The 19,125-nt window shown below is 50.0% G+C and overlaps 8 protein-coding genes and 1 non-coding gene across 9 annotated transcripts; 4 read left to right on the top strand and 5 right to left on the bottom strand.

The window, feature by feature from the left end:
* Positions 1–578: 578 nt before the first annotated feature.
* EDD37DRAFT_639289 (cyclohexanone monooxygenase) lies at positions 579–3,238 on the top strand. The gene is made up of 8 exons (XM_062817159.1): positions 579–1,013; positions 1,108–1,385; positions 1,437–1,594; positions 1,658–1,753; positions 1,799–1,896; positions 1,949–2,360; positions 2,411–2,746; positions 2,796–3,238. Exons 1-8 carry the CDS (start codon positions 723–725, stop codon positions 2,876–2,878), a joined length of 1,752 nt encoding a protein of 583 aa, XP_062666806.1. The 5' UTR covers positions 579–722; the 3' UTR covers positions 2,879–3,238.
* EDD37DRAFT_639293 (uncharacterized protein) lies at positions 3,239–5,899 on the top strand. The gene is made up of 3 exons (XM_062817160.1): positions 3,239–3,694; positions 3,751–4,936; positions 4,987–5,899. Exons 1-3 carry the CDS (start codon positions 3,407–3,409, stop codon positions 5,673–5,675), a joined length of 2,163 nt encoding a protein of 720 aa, XP_062666807.1. The 5' UTR covers positions 3,239–3,406; the 3' UTR covers positions 5,676–5,899.
* Positions 5,900–5,960: 61 nt separating this feature from the next.
* EDD37DRAFT_568541 (mitochondrial-processing peptidase subunit beta) lies at positions 5,961–7,608 on the top strand (the record flags this gene model as incomplete). Its single annotated transcript, XM_062814193.1, has 5 exons — positions 5,961–6,110; positions 6,164–6,289; positions 6,340–6,417; positions 6,470–7,167; positions 7,218–7,608. 5 exons carry the CDS (start codon positions 5,961–5,963, stop codon positions 7,606–7,608), a joined length of 1,443 nt encoding a protein of 480 aa, XP_062666808.1.
* Positions 7,609–8,582: 974 nt separating this feature from the next.
* Positions 8,583–9,725, top strand: EDD37DRAFT_653234 (uncharacterized protein; the record flags this gene model as incomplete). The annotated part of the gene is made up of 2 exons (XM_062818539.1): positions 8,583–9,343; positions 9,428–9,725. The coding sequence occupies 2 exons, from the start codon at positions 8,583–8,585 to the stop codon at positions 9,723–9,725; spliced, it is 1,059 nt and encodes a 352-aa protein (XP_062666809.1).
* Positions 9,726–10,543: 818 nt separating this feature from the next.
* On the bottom strand, positions 10,544–10,639 carry EDD37DRAFT_t24. Its single transcript has one exon. It is a non-coding gene; the product is annotated as a tRNA-His (tRNA).
* A 269-nt stretch (positions 10,640–10,908) lies between these two features.
* EDD37DRAFT_612382 (uncharacterized protein) lies at positions 10,909–11,928 on the bottom strand (the record flags this gene model as incomplete). Its single annotated transcript, XM_062815351.1, has 1 exon — positions 10,909–11,928. One exon carries the CDS (start codon positions 11,926–11,928, stop codon positions 10,909–10,911), a length of 1,020 nt encoding a protein of 339 aa, XP_062666810.1.
* A 167-nt stretch (positions 11,929–12,095) lies between these two features.
* On the bottom strand, positions 12,096–13,970 carry EDD37DRAFT_138323 (gluconolactonase). Its single transcript, XM_062809515.1, has 7 exons — positions 13,774–13,970; positions 13,573–13,727; positions 13,326–13,519; positions 13,167–13,274; positions 12,910–13,119; positions 12,764–12,860; positions 12,096–12,707 (listed from the first exon to the last, which is right to left on the bottom strand). The coding sequence occupies exons 1-7, from the start codon at positions 13,927–13,929 to the stop codon at positions 12,401–12,403; spliced, it is 1,227 nt and encodes a 408-aa protein (XP_062666811.1). The 5' UTR covers positions 13,930–13,970; the 3' UTR covers positions 12,096–12,400.
* A 544-nt stretch (positions 13,971–14,514) lies between these two features.
* Positions 14,515–16,322, bottom strand: EDD37DRAFT_138326 (cytochrome P450). Its single transcript, XM_062809516.1, has 2 exons — positions 14,930–16,322; positions 14,515–14,873 (listed from the first exon to the last, which is right to left on the bottom strand). Exons 1-2 carry the CDS (start codon positions 16,076–16,078, stop codon positions 14,670–14,672), a joined length of 1,353 nt encoding a protein of 450 aa, XP_062666812.1. The 5' UTR covers positions 16,079–16,322; the 3' UTR covers positions 14,515–14,669.
* A 631-nt stretch (positions 16,323–16,953) lies between these two features.
* Positions 16,954–18,547, bottom strand: EDD37DRAFT_639309 (mate-domain-containing protein). The gene is made up of 2 exons (XM_062817161.1): positions 17,938–18,547; positions 16,954–17,887 (listed from the first exon to the last, which is right to left on the bottom strand). Exons 1-2 carry the CDS (start codon positions 18,388–18,390, stop codon positions 17,066–17,068), a joined length of 1,275 nt encoding a protein of 424 aa, XP_062666813.1. The 5' UTR covers positions 18,391–18,547; the 3' UTR covers positions 16,954–17,065.
* Positions 18,548–19,125: the final 578 nt, after the last annotated feature.

Raw genomic sequence — 19,125 nt, forward strand, 5'->3', positions numbered from 1 at the left:
TTGACTACAGACCGAAATTGTCTCGCTGGAAGTGCTCGATCGAAGTGATAGAGGGTGGACGAGGGTCTTCATGATTCAAGCGACTTGCGACTGCAGTCCCGATGCCAAGGGAACTGTGCCGAGCCAATAAGAAGCTCGACATTTCATCAACACTCTCAGAGCTGCTACTTTGACTCCTTCAATTGCGCACTGTTGTACGCTCTGCGTAGACTAGATCGTAGCATCTATCTACCGTTTCCATTCAATTGCCACGATGCAGCAATGCTTCAGCGTGCCGCACAAAGATCCGCGCATCCCTGAACCATCAGAGCAGACATGTGAGCCTCTTGTTGCGACCCCTCTTCTTTATAAAGAAAGGATGTTTTCACATTGTCCATTCCGAAATGAAGGGAATCATCTTCTCTGCGAACTCTGTACTTTGAGAGAGACAAAATGTCATACGCGATTATGTCGAGTCTCGTCTATCTCATTAGGCCAGGTCATGCCATGGCCTACCTGGTAGGTACAATTAGACGGCCCATTTTCCGTAGAGCCTTGTGGGCCTCGGGACAAGAAATAGGCACCTAAACCCGGGGATTTGGAGTCAGAAACATTCTGCGGGGTTCCGCCGAACGACCGTATATCAATTGATACTCATCATGCTGGCGGTTCCGCCTTCTTGTGAATGATTTTTAGTTCACGTAAGGAGTAAGTTTTGCTGAGCTGCTTTGACAGATTGCAAAATGTCGACGGATCGAGTGATCACCATTTCAGCAGCCCCGACCGAGGATGTCACTGTGCCGTCTGATGCTCCGCACGAGAACGAGTGGTACAACGGACGCGACTTTGACGGCTACAGAATTACCGAACAATTACTGTATCAGAGACGTAAGATTCGAGTGATAGGCATTGGTGCCGGAGCTGCGGGTCTTCAACTTGCTTACAAGGCAGAACGTGCCTTGAAGGATGTAGATTTGCAGATATACGAGAAGAACAACGACGTTGGCGGCACCTGGTTGGAGAACCGATATCCTGTAAGTATTTTTCTTCTTGAAAGGCTGTGCCGTTGAAGCACGAGCCTTTCGCATTGTCCCTGCTTTATCGATGCAGCTTACTGGTGTTTCGCAGGGGTGTACCTGCGACATACCGAGCCACAGTTATCAGTTTACTTGGGCGAAAAATCCTAATTGGTCGAGATTCTACTCAGGATCGGAAGAGATCTGGCAGTATATGAAGGACGTTGCCACCAAGTATGACCTGGAAAAATATGTTCAATTCAAATCGACCGTGGAATCCGCAACTTGGGACGAAGAAGCAGGCCTGTGGCGCTTGCAGATCTTGGCCCCGGACGGTTCACGCATCGAGGACAGCTGCAACATCTTGATAAACGGTTCTGGTGTTCTGAAGTGAGTCGTTATGGTTATCGCTCGTCCACCTGATTAATGCGAGCTTTGCAGTTCTTGGAAATGGCCCAACATTCCTGGTCTAGATCTCTTCAAGGGCAAATTGATGCATTCCGCGAAATGGGACAACACCTATGACTTGAAGGACAAGACGGTGGCTGTGATTGGAGGTGGCTCTTCTGCTGTCCAGATCATCCCCTCAATACAACCCAGTGAGTGACTCAACCACTGGACGAAGCTTTCGATGGTCTAGTCTGCTGACTGATGGTACTCAGGTGTGAAGAAGTTATACCCCTTTTTGAGATCGCCGGTATGGATAACAACGGGCTTTGGTGCAAAATATGCAGGACCTGGTGGAACCAACTTCAATTGTAAGCCCAGCTTCTTATGTGTTTTTCTAGTGCTGAGCCGGATAGACCCTGAAGAGCAGAAGAAGGAATGGAGTGAGCATCCTGAGAAGCATGCCCAGTACTGCCGCGACATTGAGGGCGAACTGAACAAACGCTTCACATTAGTAAGCTACGCAGGTTTTTGGGTGACCTCTTAGCAATATTGACACATCTCAGATGCACCTCAAGGCAAAAGATCAGAAGGTCTCCCGAGATCTCGTGGCAGATATCATGTCAGAACAGCTCGGTCATGATCCAGTACTCACCAAGCATATGATACCTCCATTTGCCCTTGGATGCCGGCGAATGACCCCTGGTTCTGGATACCTACAGGCTCTAAAGGCCGAGAACGTCGAAGTGGTTCAGTCATCTGCCGTTCGCCTGACAGAGACCGGCATTGTGGACGAGTCGGGCGTCGAGCGGGAGGTCGACGTGGTAATTTGTGCCACAGGCTTTGATACAACTTTCACTCCGCACTTCAAAGTGGTTGGAAGGAACAATGCCGAAATCCATGAACAATTTGGTGATGCCCCTATAGGCTATCTTGGTATTACTGCAGAGAACTTTCCGAACATGTTTCTTCTGATTGGCAAGACAATTCCACCACCTACACTGGACGATGGCTGACCGATATGATAGGACCGAATGGACCTGCATCACACTCGAGCATTCTGCCGATACTAGAATGGTACACACGGTACATCTTTCAGGTCATCGAAAAGATGCAGACGGAGCAAATCAAGGCGATCGACCCCAAGCCTGAAGCCATCAAGGATTTGTACAACCACACCCATGAACTGATGAAGCGGCTGGTTTGGTCATCAGCATGTCGAAGTTGGTTCAAGAATGGGAAAACTCATGGTCCGGTAACCGCGATTTATCCAGGCAGTCGCTTGCATTTCTTCGAAATACTGAAGAATGTGCGGTGGGAGGACTACAACATCACCTATTGCGGTCCCAATAGATACGCATTCAGTAAGTTTGCACACTCCTCACAAACCATTTACTAAACGTGTCACTCTAGTGGGTAATGGCTACACTCAGATAGAAACTGATCCAGAGGGTGACCCTGTATGGTACTTCGACGATCCTTTTGTCAAGATATGATCAGCTTTGTCGGCTGCTCATCAAGTGCATTAGTAGAGGTATGCCACAATGAGAGTGTATCGGATTGGACGTGGTAGAACAATTAATTCCCAGGTATATCACGCCTTTACGGGGCGTCTTTCATGCTGAACACACAGGGCATACACCTGTGCGCGACATATATGTCCGCGGTTTCCGGCTATAAAGCGCCAGCCAGTCAGTCGGCTGGTCGGCGTCGCCTCAGAAAGGTTCAAGGGCTGTGGGGGCCTGTCATAGTGGACGATAGGCACTTCAATTGGTGACTGGCAATGCTTGATTAGTTAAAGCGCAGAACGAGGTTCTCCACCATCAATTGTTCTCCGCTCTGCGCCCTGTGTGACGGTCTAGAGTCAGAGTCCCAAGCTCGCAATTGAGAATTAGAAGCACTCCTTCAAGTTATGTCGATATCTTGGAAGAGCTGCACATCTGCACATGTCGCACACGTAGGCTAGGCTTGTGCGATCCTCGACTCCCGGGCCACACTCCCTATCACATTCCCAGACCACAAAAATGTCGAAGCGGAGTTGGCAAGAGGCTAACCTGCCTTCCCCACGGTCGGCTTCTGGATTGCAACGAGCACCGTCAACAACATCACCGCATTCTTACACGTCTCCAGCGCAAGCGCTGTCGCCGAAGAGAACCGGTCGCCCCTCCTTCGACGAACCTCCTCTGCTTGCAAAGGCTCCCGTAAAGCCACAACCACAACGGAACAATTCCCCGAATGGCGCGCAAGCAGATAGTAAACTGCCTGGGATATCGAGGAAGGTCAAAGCATGTGCAGCTTGTCGAAAACAAAAGGTCCGTAATGACAATGAAAGCTTGGTTTGAGACGGTGCGCTGATGTGTGCCTACAGATCAAATGTATCATGCTCGGAGATCCGCCATGCCAGCGATGCAAAGAACGAGGCTTATCGTGCCGGTTGAACAAGAGTCTCCAGACACTCATGTCCGAAGACTCGAAATGGAAATCAGCGGTGACTAAAGATGTGACTGCTCTTTACGCGACGGTAGAAGAAATCGTGCGAACCTTGCAATTACCGTCCATGCCACAAATGCTCGTTTCTACACAAGATCCTGCAATCTTCATCGACCAAGAAGAGCAAGGAAACGATGAGGACGACGAGGACAAGTCCCTGGACAACTCGCCGAAAGTCGCGCCAGTTGCCGACAACTTGTCCCATGTTCCAATCGAGTCGTTATACCAGATCACAGGAATGCGGTCTCTTAGGGCCACCGAGAACGTGACTGAAGATCAGTCACGTATTTGCAAGCAGCTCCGAGATACTGACTTCATTGCGAGAGGGCTCATTAAGCTAGAAGACGCCGAACATCTCGCCAATTACTACCTCAGCAAACTCGACCCGTACATATGGCATATATGTCCAGATTACAAGGACCTCGACTCATTTCGTCAACGCTCACCAACGCTAACGGCTTGCGTTCTTACTGTGGCTGCACTTCATGACACCAAACTCGGCCATTTGTACTCGATCTGCAACAAGGAGTACCGCCGACTGGTTGCTAATGCCATGTTCGAGAAGAAAATCGACATGGAGTATCTACGAGCTTTGGTTCTCGGATCATACTGGTTAAGCGATATCTCGTGGACCTTGTCAGGCTATGCTATTCGCCGTGCAAGCGAATTCCATCTTCGGCAGTATTACCATGAGATTTCCGAATCGGTTAAGGCCCCAGAGAAGGTTGATCAAGCAAAACTGCAGGAAGCCATTGACGGCATCAGAGTGCTGTATTTGCTATACATCTGCGACCATCATTTATCGATTCTATATGGTCGTTCATCCATAATGCGCGACAACGAGAGCTATATCACTGGATGGGAAGCCTACCTCGCATGCTCATTATCAACCGATGCCGATCGCAGAGTTGCTGGTCAAATATGCCTGATGTACTTGATGAACCAGATACGAGAAAGTCTAGGTCCGGAAGACACCAATGCTGTCCTACCAACTTCGGCCCTTGCCAAAATTGCGGGATTCGAGAGAGATCTTGACGATTGGATAGCGAGGTTCTCCAGGCATAGTAAGTGGGCATACGGAAACCACTTCTTCCCAATGACTAATGTGGCGCAGATCCGAGTCAGTATATCGGCAATTGGCCCAACAAGGGTGCTATCATGCACTACCATTGGGCCAAGTTGTATTTGCAGTCATATGTCCTTCGAGGATTACCAGAGTCAGGCGCCGTGATCCCAGAACACTTCTTGGAGAACGCTTCGGCTGCAGTTGCTGCTGCGACGGCGATCATCAATCTGCTCTTAGAGGACAAAGATGCGCAGATAGCTATTGGCTATGTGCCGCATCACATTCATGGAATGATCGCATTTGCATGCATGTTTCTTCTCAAAATCGCCACCAAGTTCAGCGCGCAGCTATTCTTGGACACAGTCCGGTTTCAACGACTCATCAATGCTTTGGCTCAACACTTCAAATCGACGGATGTAGGAAAGGATCACTTGATTCACAGAATGGCAGAAGGTCTGGAGAAGATGGCAGAAACCTTGGGTGGACCAGCCCGCGTCAAAACCCGCAAGGTCAACGGAGAGCAGGCACCAAAGCCCCAGCTGACGTCTTCGGCGACCCAAGCGGTCCTTGATGAGAAGAACGACCTTGATGGACAGTCCATGCTGCCTGACTATGGATCATTGAGTCCTGCTGCATTTGACTTCAATGATCCTGCTCTGGGGCTGGGTATGCCATTCTTCGACTTCGAGGGTACCACGGTGGGGATGAACGATTCACTGTGGAACTTCAATACTTGAGGGAGCCATGTTTAACCCATTATACGAGTCTTCTATACCATGTATGAAGCACGAACAGCATAGTATGAATGATTCAACGTCAATACTAATAGTAGTGGTGGTGATAGTGAGATTGGACCAATCACAAGTCGGCGTTTTCTGCTTTGTAGAACTCGCTGCTCTATACTTCTCTTGGCGAGGCAATTAGCGCGGTTTTCAAGCTCTCGAAGAAAGTACCTGCGGTTCAAGCTCGATCTTCTTCGTCAACAGCTTCCTTCGTCCTTGCGCCACTGTTCATCTTTTGTAATGGCGTCTCAACGGCTGGCGCTGAACTTTCAGCGTTCCCTTCGAAGCCGACAAGCGATTAACGCCATTAAATCTCCTTTGCTCAGAGGCTATGCCAACCCTGTCACGGCTTCGAGAACAGAGAGCACCACCCTCTCCAATGGTTTGACGGTACGAAGAAGCGTTTTTGCCACGGGCTTGACCGGTGTGCTGACGGACTGTAGATCGCGACGGAACATTCACCATGGGCTCAGACCTCTACCGTGGGTGTTTGGATTGATGCCGGCAGCCGAGCAGAAACAGAAAAGACGAATGGAACAGCTCACTTCCTCGAACATTTGGCTTTCAAAGTAGGATTGAACACGACTTATTGCTGAGGAGCATGGCTGAGATCATACAGGGAACCGGCAAGCGCAGTCAACACCAACTAGAGCTTGAAATTGAGAATATGGGTGGACATCTCAACGCATACACCTCGGTATGCGTGACTGGTCTCTGGGTTTTCGCGTCGATGCTGACATGCCACAAAGCGTGAAAACACTGTCTACTACGCCAAGTCCTTCAACTCCGATGTGCCAAAGACCGTCGACATCCTCTCCGATATTCTCCAGAACTCCAAACTCGATCCCGCCGCAGTCGAACGAGAACGAGATGTGATTTTGCGCGAGCAAGAGGAGGTTGACAAGCAACTGGAAGAGGTGGTGTTCGACCATCTCCATGCTACTGCCTATATGAACCAGCCTCTCGGACGGACTATTCTTGGCCCGAAGGAGAACATTGAACAAATCTCGCGCGATGACCTGGTTAACTACATCAAGACCAACTACACCGCAGACCGCATGGTCCTTGTTGGTGCTGGTGGAATCCCTCACGAGGAACTCGTCAAATTAGCTGAGCAGCACTTTTCCGGATTGAGATCTGCACCTCCCCCGACTTCGTATGCGGCCCAGGTCGCTGAACAACAAAAGCTGAAGCCCAACTTTATCGGTTCCGAGGTCAGAATACGAGATGACACCATTCCATCCGCACACATTGCTATTGCCGTTGAGGGTGTCAGCTGGCGAGACGACGACTACTTTACTGCTCTGGTCACCCAGGCTATCGTTGGCAACTGGGATCGTGCTATGGGCAACTCGCCATATCTTGGGAGCAAGCTCAGCAGTTTCGTTCATGCCAACCACCTTGCCAACAGCTTCATGAGCTTTTCTACAAGCTACAGCGACACTGGGTAAGTTGAAAACCGCGGGACGAGCTGAGGATTAACTAACACGTTTTTAGTCTATGGGGTATCTACCTTGTCACCGAGAACTTGACCAACATTGACGACCTCGTGCACTTCACACTCCGCGAATGGACCAGACTAACATTCGGCGTCACCGAAGCCGAAACCGAGCGGGCCAAGGCTCAACTGAAAGCATCCATCCTCCTCTCTCTCGATGGTACCACTGCCGTGGCCGAGGATATTGGCCGACAGATTGTCACGACGGGCCGAAGAATGGATCCCTCCGAGATTGAGAGAACGATTAGTGCCATTACCGAGAAAGATGTGATGCGGTTTGCTCAGAAGAAGTTGTGGGATCAGGATGTTGCAGTGTCTGCGGTCGGTTCGATCGAAGGTCTCCTCGATTACAACAGAATAAGGAACGACATGAGCCGCAATGCGGTATAGACGGGCGTCTGTTGTGATATGAAAGAACAAGGGTAAGGGTCGAGGCTGGTGCAAGAGACTTTTTTGTATTGTACAGTGCATCATTCTCCGGAAAGAATTGCAAAAACATCTATGGGATCTTACATTGATCGTTTCAAACATGTCGAGCATTGACGAGACCGGAATTCGGGTCTGGTGTGATTCACAAAATGCCCGTTCCCACGCCTAGAACGGAATCTGACCTGCATCCCCCATCTGTCCCTGTATGTCCTGGTAGGTCGATGAAAGATGACCTGCATGCTCTTGATATTCTGCTCTCGGCACGAAGGTGACACACCGACAGCCATTGGAGGTTTTATCTCCTGCGGACAAGAGCCTTGTATGCATGTCTAACCCCGATAAGACTCAACCACGAATTTCTAGACCGTTGAGATCTTAACAGTGCGTCGTCTGAGATGACTAAGACGATATGTATATCTGCATTTTCCGCCGGCTACACCACATTCTCCTATGACGCAAGAAAAGAGGACTGCAATGAAAAACTTCAAAGTCCTGCCCGGAAATGGGACGAGTCAGGTATCATGTCCGAGATAGTACGATCATGCATCAAACATACATCATCTACCTCATTTGCCGATACGTCCAGTTGTTTCTATGGAGCAGTGATCGAATCTTTCTCCGGATTACCACCGAGGTCATTGTGTATGTACGGGTATCCATATGCGCTTTACATACAGTGAACGTCTGTTCTTGAACTTGACTTACAAATCCACGATTTTACTTCCCTCTCAAGCCAAATTTATTCTCTTTAACAAAGAGCCGTTGCATCTTGTAGGATCACTTCTTGATACCCATTTGTGTTGGCTTCTCGAAGAGTACTGTACTTCACTGCAGCATATCAAGCGCTACATAACTCAATTCCCTGTCTCTTTGGATTGAGACCTTGAAGACCTCTAACTGAAGGACCGTAACGCGGAACAAACCAAACAGCCAAAATGTCAAGCACGAAGAACCAGTCCCTGATCTTCACCAAGATCCCAACGGGGATGCCCGTGCCAGGCGAACATGTTGCCGTCAAAGATGTCGGCTTCGACCTGGACCAACCAGCGCCTGAGAACGGGTTGATCCTCGAGACGCTATACGTCTCGTTCGATCCGTACTTACGTGGTCTACTCCGCGACCCCAGCGTGAAGAGCTACATGCCCGCATTCCCCGTCGGCTCGCCCATGTCTGCAGCAACGCTGTCTAAAGTTCTTAAGTCGAAGTTGGCCGGATTCAAGGAGGGTGATATCGTCCGCCACAATCTGCCCGTGCAGGAGTATAACGTCTATGTCTCGAAGAGTGACAAGGACAAGCCGATGAAGCTCGATACTGAGGGTCTGGACGATATTCGGCATTACTTGGGCGCATTGGGCATGCCGGGCCTCACTGCGTATAGTTCGCTCTACGAGATTGGCAAGCCCAAGAAGGGCGAGACGATCGTTGTGTCGAGCGCGGCGGGCGCAGTGGGACAACTTGTTGGCCAACTGGCTAAGCATGAGGGATTGACTGTGCTGGGGTCTGTTGGGTCTGATGAGAAGTTGGAGTTCATCACGAAGGAGTTGGGCTTTGACGGCGGGTGGAATTACAAGAAGGAGAAGAGCACGAAGGATGCTATTGAGCGTTTGACGGACGGCAAGGGGATCGATATCTTCTATGATAACGTTGGTGGAGAACAGCTTCAGGGCGCGATTGAGAGTCTGAATTTGTTTGGACGGTGAGTTTTCCCCTTTTACACCGGAGGCATTTCTCCTTTCGGGATTGTTGTGAATGAACGGATGTACTGACTGATGTCTGACAGAATTGTCGAATGCGGCCAAATCTCGCAATATAATCTCCCACCTGACCAGCGATACGGCATCAACAACCTGTTCCAGACTGTCGCGAAACGTCTGACCATGACTGGCTTCATGGTCGGCGATGCGAATATGGGACCCAAGCACGCCAAGGACCACCAGGAGAATGTGAAGAAGTGGTTGAAGGATGGAAGTTTCAAGGCCAAGGTCCACGAGACTGTTGGCATGGAGAATGCTGCAGAGGCTTTCGTGGGGATGCTCAAGGGTGATAATTTCGGAAAGGCGATTTTGAAGGTAAAATAGGTCACCCAAGGAGAGAATGTAGACAGAAAACGTGGACGAGAACATCGGCCATTCCAAGGTCTGTCAGGGGTAAGGCTGACTGAAGTGTCATGTCATGATGTTATGCCGCAGGTTGTTGTAAATTTGACACAGAGATAGCTTCTCAAGTTTCAATGGACTGTATGTTACTCCCTGTTGCTTGACGTTGATAGTCAAATGATCAGGGGCTGAAGTCATGCTAAGCCAGCCTCGAATTTGTCAAGTGAAGCATCCTGGCCTAAAGAGCGAGAAAGACATCCTCAATGCAGTCTACCTGCAGTCGTTTAGCGGATGATATGACCCCATCAACACGGCAAGCTTGAACACCTACCAAACTTCATTTGGCTTTAAGGGTCGGGGCCTCAAGGTGAGGAAGGCCTCCTCCATCCCGTGCAGGTGTGGTATACAACGACCACCCATTCACCACCTCACTTATTCTGCCTCTTCATATCCCAAACTCCCAGATTTCTGTCCAACAATCCAGACGAAAGCCATCCGCTTCTTGGCCACTCACAAAGAGTTGGTTTCACAGTTAATGGGCGCCTCGAATGACGGATTGTCTTCGTAGAAATCGTAGGACCGTAGAATTCGCAAAAAACCCTGATAAGGGGTTTCACTTACCACTGACCAGATGAACATAAGTTCGATCTGCTCAGTGGAGAAAGTTTTTTGCTCTTTTTAACCCTAGTTCGGCCTTGAGTGCGTTGTTTTGTGTTGAAGAATCGTACGTTGCTGTGTGGGTGTGGCAGCAAATGAAGAACCTCGCTAAAAGGCATGACCAAAAAAAAGAAAGCAAATGTTGGATTGTGTAGGAATCGAACCTACGGCCTACAGGTTAGGAGCCCCGACCTCCGCCATCCATCCCCTGTCGCTCTATACCACTGAGCTAACAATCCTGCTTTGATTGTTTTTAGATGAAATTCGTCGTGACTAACGTAAGTAGACCGTAATTTCTGCCTGCTCCAGGACAGTTGAATCTCTGTGGGGGTTGCTTGGGTATGGCAGTATCGGTGGGCGGACGGCTGGCCACTCTGGAGGCTGTGGTATTTTCAGGTCGCAGATGTACCTTATGATTTGGAGCGGTATGACTTCGAAGACCATACCCGACGTCCACTCATTGACACGTGCTCTGTGAGAATTTGGTGCTTGTCTTCTCTACGGCGTTTCATCCATTGCCATCTCTAAGCACAAATCCCTCCGAAAACCACCGAGGAACTGTTGTCGAGCGTTCACTTCGAGGAGAGCAGATTTCGTTGTTCTCACAAACAGCCCCAGATCTGCTGATTTCCCGCTCTACCTTTGCCGGTATGGCGTATTGCACAGCCCTGTCCCAATCCTTGAGACGTTCGTATGGGCTACGCAGCCATGCTTCAAGCTCATGCAGGAATAATCCAGCGTTGTCTCTGCCCAGGAAATCCTTCAACAACTCCTCGGCTTGTCCCGTGCTCCCTTTGAGGTCGATCGATTTCAGGATCGCGATGATGTATTCGAGCAGAAAGTCGGCATTGCTTGCTCGTCGATCTGAAGTCGCTCGACTCGAAGACGGCGCAGACTCCCCATTCAGGAAATCGAAGACTTGCAATTCACGACGGACCCACATCCTGGCTCGAGAGGTCAGGCGCTCGTCCTTAACGAATGACTCTGGTGTCAACTCTCGATAACGCGAGATACGGTTCGTTCCAACGCGCAAAGAGTACAGTTTGTGCCGATAGACGTGTCTGCGGAAATCGAGTGATGTGTCTTCCGACCCAGCAGTATTCGTTCTTCCAGACGACGTGTAGCGACCTTCTCTTGAGTATGGCCTGTCTTGTCGTGATCTGCGGTACCGAGTAGTGGCTGATCCGGCGCGGGCTCCGTGTCGTCCGGTCGAGGCGGGTTCTGGTTCAGGAAGAGAGAAGATGCAACTCCCTCCCCTGGCACCAATATTGTATCTGATTGCCCGGACCTGGGCTTTACACAGCGGACAGAGGCGTGACTGTTGTAGCCATGTCCCCAGGCAGGGGAAGTCGAATTGGTAATGCCGACAAGGTAGGGCTTGCGCTCGCTCGGAGATCTCGTCGAGGCATATCGCGCAGTGGTCGGAGGTGGATCGCTCGGTATTTATGGGCGCAGCGGGTGCAGTAAGAGAGCCCGAGGGCTCTGTAGTGTTTGGTGTTATCTCATTGTCGTGTGGTTGTTCTGCCATCAAGTGGTGCGTGGAGAAGCAACAAGTGGTAGAGAATGTGGCGGTCTTTATCAGATATCGCCCAGAGAGCCCTGCGGTGGGGCACGAATACTCTGCCGTACCACATATTTCGAATGACGCTGCTAATTCGTTGTCACGAGGCTGAACATGCTAGCGACCCCTTTTCAGTAGCACTACGAACACTTTAAGCTTGTCGATAGGAGACTCTGCCAGGAGGCGAAGTTGAGTGACTGTGGACAATGACACGAAAGTTGACGTTGAGGCTTTGCGAAAGGGACGTCAGGAAAACTCGCTTTTGTTGCAGTATGCCTCCATACTTTCACACTATCTGCCGCTTCCAGCAACGTGCAGGCCGCCAAAGTCTCCGCCGAACGCTACTTCATAAACGCCTACGAACAGAAGCCTTTCCAGGCGCTCGCATGATTCATCCTCGCGGACTTTTGTCCCAGGCGACTGAAAGCGTGAGGGTGCCTCACGACGGTGGTAACTGGCCCGGAGCGACGTATCCCTCTGCAGCCAAAGTCGCATAATAGAGTTGTGTCTCCGCACAGATGACCATTCGACCTTTGCCTGCAAAGTTGAAGTTGGCCGATGTTGTACCCAAGAATATCTTGCCGAGAAGAGTGCCGGATGGATTCCAAACGTGAACGCCGTCGCCAACGCCAGAGTACACGTTCCCATTGGTATCGCAGTGAATGCCATCTGGAATTCCCGGCGATGCGTACGTGAAGAGCTTGCGGTTACTGAATGTGCCATCTGGTTCGACTGTGAAGCGATAGCTGGGCACAATATTAGCATGTCGGTACAACTACAAGGGAACGCCAGGTGCTCTTACATCGATGCCGGCGCTGTCATATTGTAACCGAAGAAGCCAATGTTGGCACCTGTGTCAGTCACATAGGCGTATGAGCCATTAGGTGAGAATGTGATGCCTGGAGAGGTGAGTAAGGAAGATGGGAGGATTGAAGCAATGGTATGTACCATTAGGTAGATCAAACCCATCGGCTACAACTGTCACAGCACCAGTAGAGGGATTGTAACGGTAGACTTGGTTGGGCAGCTCGGGCGAGGGTCGGAAATCTTGCAGATAGCCGTACAGTGTGTCGGTGAAATAGACGTCGCCGTTGCGAGGGTTGACTGAGACATCATTGAGAGAGTTGAACTGGCGACCGAAGTAATTGTTGACAAGAACTAAAATCTCATCAGCATACATCCACGTTCTGTCAGAACAAGCATACTAGTGGTGTTATATGGCTCTACGGGGTTGACCGCATAGAGTGCCGGCCCTGTACCATTGCCCTGACCCTCACCGGGGACGGCCAACTGACCCCGATAGTTGGTCATACCTGACAGACAATCAGCCATTTCGTGCTAGATAAAGACGTTCAATGCCAGACCATTGGGGTTGATGACGGGAGGATTAGCGTTGACCACGGTCACGTTCACTTGACCACTTGCATTCCGTTGTGTCGAGACAGCAGCTGCTTGAGACAGAGCGATCTTCAGGATCACACTGGACTTGTTCAGTCCAGTTCCTGCCGCCATAGCACCGGCATTCTGCACGAAAAATACTTCGTCGGTCGGAGGATACCTAGGAATTTTCTTAAGAGATCCTTCACTTGATGTGGAAAGGTGCAGTCTTACCAGGTGACAGCCTCATGGTAAAGCGGATCGATTCCTTGACTGGCGATCACAGTCAAGGTAGGATTTGAACCTATAATGTCATAGAACGCATCGTCGTAGATGTGGAATGGTTTGGCTAGAGCCTCATCCAGAGTGATGCCTGGAGGTACGAAGATCTGCAGTTGTCAGCCAAAGTTGAATGTGTTGTTGGTCGAGACTTGCTGTAGTGACGTTAGCTTGTGACGGCGGTGGAACTGTAGGCAATGCATTGAAGCTCTTCTGATCGATCACAAGTGCTTGGTCAGGCACCGAGGTCTGGGCGTGGGTTTCGAGCGCAAGGCTGATGAGGAAGATGAGAGAGGAGAACATTTCTGGCATGGTACCGAGGGTCACCGGCGGCTGAGAGGTAGAATAATCGAGGGCATGAAGAGCGGAGTATATATAGTTCACCTCGCATGGCCTGGCCCAAAAAGGGTTGGGCCACTCCGTCAGATTGCAGAACACAACACGTCCTCAGTGGTCCCTGTCTTACCCCAGATTCGACTTCTCCGCACTTTGAGGAGGAGAATGAGGTCATCTCACACAGGACGCCAAGTCAAGAACCGACATCTCGTGCCATAGTCTTGTTGATTTCCAGCAACTATCCACTCGGCACTTGTCCGTTGCTGATTATTCATGGACTGCAGCAAACCAGTCGTTCTAACTTGCCTTGGATCGGCCAATTGACCGTGCGAGACCGGTCTCTTTCCGCCTCCGACCGAATTGGGCATCAGCAGCGCGAAAGCAATCGAGTCGTACCAGATGAGTGAAACAGAATAGGTGCGTCGCCCACACCGACTGCGTGAACATTCGAGTATTGATGTGTCATGCTTTAGCCATACGAAATCCGAGTTGCCTTCATGGCGAGATGGTTCCCACATGCAGCCTCATTATCTGCACCGAGCCTTTCATATGCAGCGAAACTTCTCGGCACATCCCGAGGATAAGGCAATCTCTCCTGGGACCTGTTTGTGTTTCTCGGTAGTCGTCGCATCCACTGTATTCAGGCGTCACCACCAGTGAGTGGCCGAGCGCCACATATCTGCTCCTCAGCTGTTGCATCGGGACGCTGGCAGAAATCATTCGCAACTGGTCCGAAGCTTTTCCGCAATCCTTGAAACCAGCACCTCATGGTTTCTTGCTTTAGCAACGAAATCTGACTCGATCTCCAAGGTTGGATGTATCGGTTGTAAGTCAAAACGTCGTACCACTACCGAGAGGAGCTTTGAGACCTCCAGACACGCAAGGTTCTTGCCTAAACAAGTACGTGGCCCCAGACCAAACTGTGAGTGCATTAACATGATTGGCAGTATTGATGAGCGAAACTGGCAGCACTTACCATCATCAAATTCTGGTTCATATGTGACAAGGCCTCTCCAGGTGGCTGGATCCATCGTTCTGGCCGAAAGTCTTGAACGTCGGCGCCATACACGTTTTTGTTGTAATGTGCAACCCAGAGATTGCTGCCGACTACCGATCCGCCAGGTAGAAAGTGCCCATGGACAATTGCTCCTTCCTCTGGCAGGACCCTCCAGAGAGGAGCTCCGTTCGGTGGCGATATCCGAGCACTTTCTTTGATGACGGCATCTAGATAGGGCATGTTGATTCCATGCTTGTAAGTAAAGAGTTGATGTGACGCGGATTTGATGCCTGAGTGTCCTTCCCGACCTGCGGTATCCATTTCTTGTCGGAGCTTACTTAAGCATTGTGGATGTTGATAGAGGTAGAAAAGAGTGGTGGACATTGTTGTAGCCAGCCCGCCCAAACCAGCAAAAACAAAAACCAGAGGATCTGTCCGCATGCCACCAATTGAAGCATGATCCGAAACCTTCTCATGGACGGCAAGCATTCCTCCTAACAGACAACCAGTTGTCGAATCTTTGTTGCTTCCATCAAGGTCGTGCTTTTGGTATTGAAGCTCTGCCATGCGTGACTTTGTAAATTCAAGAACATAGGCCAGCCATATAGGCTTACTGCCTCTCCACCATGCCATGAGGGCATGTACGTATGGGTGGATTCTCGGGTAAATTCCAACGATGCTTCCATACCGAAGCACGGACGCTTTTGCACGCAGCAAGTGGCCGACATCTTCTCTTTCGTCAAGAAATCCAATTCGTTTGCCGAATGTGACTTGGCTGCCAATATCGCCTGCCCAGCATTCGAGCCAATGTTTCATGTCAATGATCTTGTCGTCATATCGATCCAGCTGTTGTAGGAAGAGCTTGTTACAGTCATCTATACCTCCACTGTATTTCTCCACAATAGCTGTTGTTGAAAATAGTGGCGCCAGAGATTTTCTTTCGCGGCGATGTTTCTTCATGTCAGACTCGGCGAATAGTGTTGATCTGCCAGGTGGTCCGAAAGCGCTGTAGAAATCACTTTTGGTACATCGGGTCTGCTCACTGTACACTGTTCTATCGGGACTTGATATCGAACATACTCCCGGAGCAAGACGGACAATGGGACCGTAACGGTCGTGCCAAGACATGTTCGCCGTATGGAATTTGTGACATACAGTGGTGTAAAGCCACAGCAGACGGGAGAATCTCCCAATGAAAGGTCCAGGTATGTTGGATGTCGGCTCTTTCGCGGCTCTCAGGATAGCTGTCAAAAGCGGCCATAAAAGTGGTAGAGAGACGAAAAGGACTCAATGGTAGGGCGGTATATGCGCATAGATAGGAAGCCCATGGGATGCGAAACGTCCATCTTCCGGCGAGCCATGGTCAGTGTAGCTTACTGATGAGGAATTCATGTTGAAAGTACTGTCTGCAGCTAGAGGAGAAGAAGGACAAGTTAGCACAGACAGCGCGGATATGTCTTACACCCTAGATATATCTGCTGGAAGAAGCATTGTACGACCAGGGTACGGTTACAGTCCACAGTAGGTTTGGATGGTCTAGAACGTAAGCCTGCGTAACATAGATCAAAATCATAGCGCTTGAATGTCAAGTAGGAAAAAGACCCATCGATGATGTGATGGAGAGCAACCTTCCAGATCTCTTATCACACCCTGCTGAATTTTCGAAAGTCTTTCAATCTAGACCCAGGTGCAAGTCACATTTAGACATCGTCTTTCGTGACTTGACTTTGAAAGACAAAGTTCCATCGTGCAATATACCAGGTTCCAGAAAGTTTGATTGAACAACTACGCAGTTCGTGCGTTAACACTGAAAACGCATGGGTGCTGAAGGTAACACAACCTGCTCGATAAATTTTGGGTACGTGCTCTAAGTTAGGCAGCTCCAAATTGAGCAGCGCATTTCCCGATCTATAATCTGTCATGCTCAACGAGCAAACATGACAAACACTTGTACTTTTAGGTCTGGTTAGTGCACATACACCTCTTGAGTCTCATGCCAAAGACTTTGTGTCAAGTTTGTGCAAATGTTTCTCCAGTGACTTCACTTCGACTTTCATCTCCAGGCCATACTCGTCATCGTGCAAGGAAAGAAAATGAGTTCCATACACTATCTTCTCATGGCTCTTGATTTAGCGGACGGGAGTTCCTCCACTCTGCGTCTTCAACACTCTTTTGCCAATCCGCCCTGGAAAGAAACATGAGCTCGGCGAAGGTGACAAGCACCAAAGCGAAAGTCACACCAGCCCATAGCCCCTTCAAGCCCCAGTGTAGACCAAATGTCGTCCAAAAAGATAGTGGCAGTGCTACAACGTAGTAGCACGACAGGTTCACCCAGCCACCGACTGATTGCCTACCGCATCCTCGCAAGATGCCATTACAGCACGCCACAAGTCCATCAACTAGTTGCATAGCAGCAACAAGAGGGAGCGTATTCACGACGAGTACAACAACATCCGGATCATTGGTGAAGATCCTGGGCCAAAAGGCACGGAAGGAGAAGAATAGTATGCTGTTGGTGGCAGAACAGAGCAAAGCCGAGACAAAGACGACAAGCGCACTGATCTTTGCCAATCGGGCTGATCCGGCGCCGATGTGTTGGGCGATCATGGTCGTTCCCGCAATACTGATGGAAAAGGGGATTTGCCAGAATGCCGAGTTCAGGGCAGCCAGAATTGTTTGTGCTGCGAGATCTTCTGTTGACAATTGAGCGGATGCAATCACAAGAATCTCGAAGGCGAGGTATTCGGCTTCCACCATGACGAGTCCTGGTAGAGCCAATTTTAACATGGGACTCCAGCCTCTCAGACCTCTAGAAGTCACGCAGGGCCACAGTCCTCCTCTTCCAGCCAGTCTCAGGTACGCCCAGAGATACACTGGCATTATAGTCCATGTTGTTGCGACAGCTATGGGGCCGCCGATGAACCCGAAGTCGCAACGCTAAGTGTTGTCAGCTTCCGAAGCTTGCTGGACAGGTATATACCACATACCCAAACGAGTAACCAGCCCAGGAATGCATTTGTACAAGCACCCGCGCAAAGAATAACCGTTACCGGGAAGAAAATACCTTCCGCCGTCAAGACTCTCTTTCCAGCTTCGAATACCACATACCCAGGAATCGCACAGATGAGAATTTTTAGATATAATCCAGCAAGCATATATGTCGTCGGATCCGGAAGGATAAGAGAGAACAGGTAATTGGCATAGAACCAGAGTATGGCTACCAGCGAACCAACAGCACCCAGGACCACGATCATTCTCTGAACGTGCAGCTGCTTCAGCTCGGGATTGCCAGATCCCCAGGCTTGAGCGCAAAGAGTGTCCAGACTTGTACAGAGACCTTGGAAGATCATGAAGCCTGTAATATTCGCGGTCGTGGTGGCAACGCTGACCGCCCCAAATTCAACCTTTCCACGTGGACTGATGATGAGCATACTCGACATGTTGAGGGAAAATTGCAGCAGGTTGGCTACGATGAGCGAGATAGAGTATCTTCCCAGGACTTTCGCCTCAGTTTTCCATGTCGTTGCTTCTTCCGTTGATCCTGGTTTCCAAAGTAAAGATGTTGACTCTGTGTCCCGTAGTGCGACTGGCGTTGACCCAGCGATTGGAGGCTTTGCCGTGTTCTCTTCCATTGTTGCCTCAAACATGGTATCCTATAAGGCAAATGTCCTCTGTTGGAAGAGAACTGGCTTTTGTTCTGAGTAATACTCTTCCCTTTCGTACAGACCCTTATATTATGAGTCACGTTACCATCAAAGAGTGTGACTTAGCTAGCTATGTCATACAAAGGCCGAGACCATGTTATCTACACCGCATTGTAGACCGTTCTGAAACCCTTGATAGTCAGGGTCGCTCGATAGGACCCACTTTCATCTGTCTCGATACCCAAGAAGGCATGTTCATCAGTCGAGTAGTCGGCCTTCGCCGAAGCCCGTGTCCGAAACGCTCTCATCCTGGTGCAAGAGCTGCTCAGTCGGCTATGGGCCGAGATCTACAACGTCCCTAAGGGAGTCTATGCCAGTGGATCGGCTGTACAATCATTCAGTCATATTGCCTTGTATCCTATACATGGCTGGCCACGCTTAAGACTCACGCTGCCACTATTGAAACGTTCTCTGCTGTGTATGGACGGGCCAGTGGTGGTCTAGAACGAAGTGTGAGACTCACTGAATTAT

The sequence above is a fragment of the Exophiala viscosa genome (genome assembly GCF_022695815.1).
Source record: "Exophiala viscosa unplaced genomic scaffold EDD37scaffold_11, whole genome shotgun sequence".
Taxonomy (NCBI): Eukaryota; Fungi; Ascomycota; class Eurotiomycetes; order Chaetothyriales; family Herpotrichiellaceae; genus Exophiala; species Exophiala viscosa.

Bases quoted from the DNA above. Each gene is read 5' to 3' on its own strand.
- EDD37DRAFT_639309 (XM_062817161.1), bottom strand. From the start codon at position 18,390: ATGTCGAGTATGCTCATCATCAGTCCACGTGGAAAGGTTGAATTTGGG. The intron at 17,888-17,937 runs GTATGTGGTATA...GACAACACTTAG, and splicing joins TGGGCTGGTTACTCGTTTGG to CGTTGCGACTTCGGGTTCAT.
- EDD37DRAFT_138323 (XM_062809515.1), bottom strand. From the start codon at position 13,929: ATGCCAGAAATGTTCTCCTCTCTCATCTTCCTCATCAGCCTTGCGCTC. The intron at 13,728-13,773 runs GCAAGTCTCGAC...TGACAACTGCAG, and splicing joins CACAAGCTAACGTCACTACA to ATCTTCGTACCTCCAGGCAT. The intron at 13,520-13,572 runs GTAAGACTGCAC...GAAAATTCCTAG, and splicing joins TACCATGAGGCTGTCACCTG to GTATCCTCCGACCGACGAAG.
- EDD37DRAFT_639289 (XM_062817159.1), top strand. From the start codon at position 723: ATGTCGACGGATCGAGTGATCACCATTTCAGCAGCCCCGACCGAGGAT. The intron at 1,014-1,107 runs GTAAGTATTTTT...GGTGTTTCGCAG, and splicing joins GGTTGGAGAACCGATATCCT to GGGTGTACCTGCGACATACC. The intron at 2,361-2,410 runs GCAAGACAATTC...CCGATATGATAG, and splicing joins GAACATGTTTCTTCTGATTG to GACCGAATGGACCTGCATCA.
- EDD37DRAFT_639293 (XM_062817160.1), top strand. From the start codon at position 3,407: ATGTCGAAGCGGAGTTGGCAAGAGGCTAACCTGCCTTCCCCACGGTCG. The intron at 3,695-3,750 runs GTCCGTAATGAC...GTGTGCCTACAG, and splicing joins CAGCTTGTCGAAAACAAAAG to ATCAAATGTATCATGCTCGG. The intron at 4,937-4,986 runs GTAAGTGGGCAT...AATGTGGCGCAG, and splicing joins AGCGAGGTTCTCCAGGCATA to ATCCGAGTCAGTATATCGGC.
- EDD37DRAFT_138326 (XM_062809516.1), bottom strand. From the start codon at position 16,078: ATGTCTTGGCACGACCGTTACGGTCCCATTGTCCGTCTTGCTCCGGGA. The intron at 14,874-14,929 runs GTAAGTGCTGCC...ATGCACTCACAG, and splicing joins TGAACCAGAATTTGATGATG to TTTGGTCTGGGGCCACGTAC.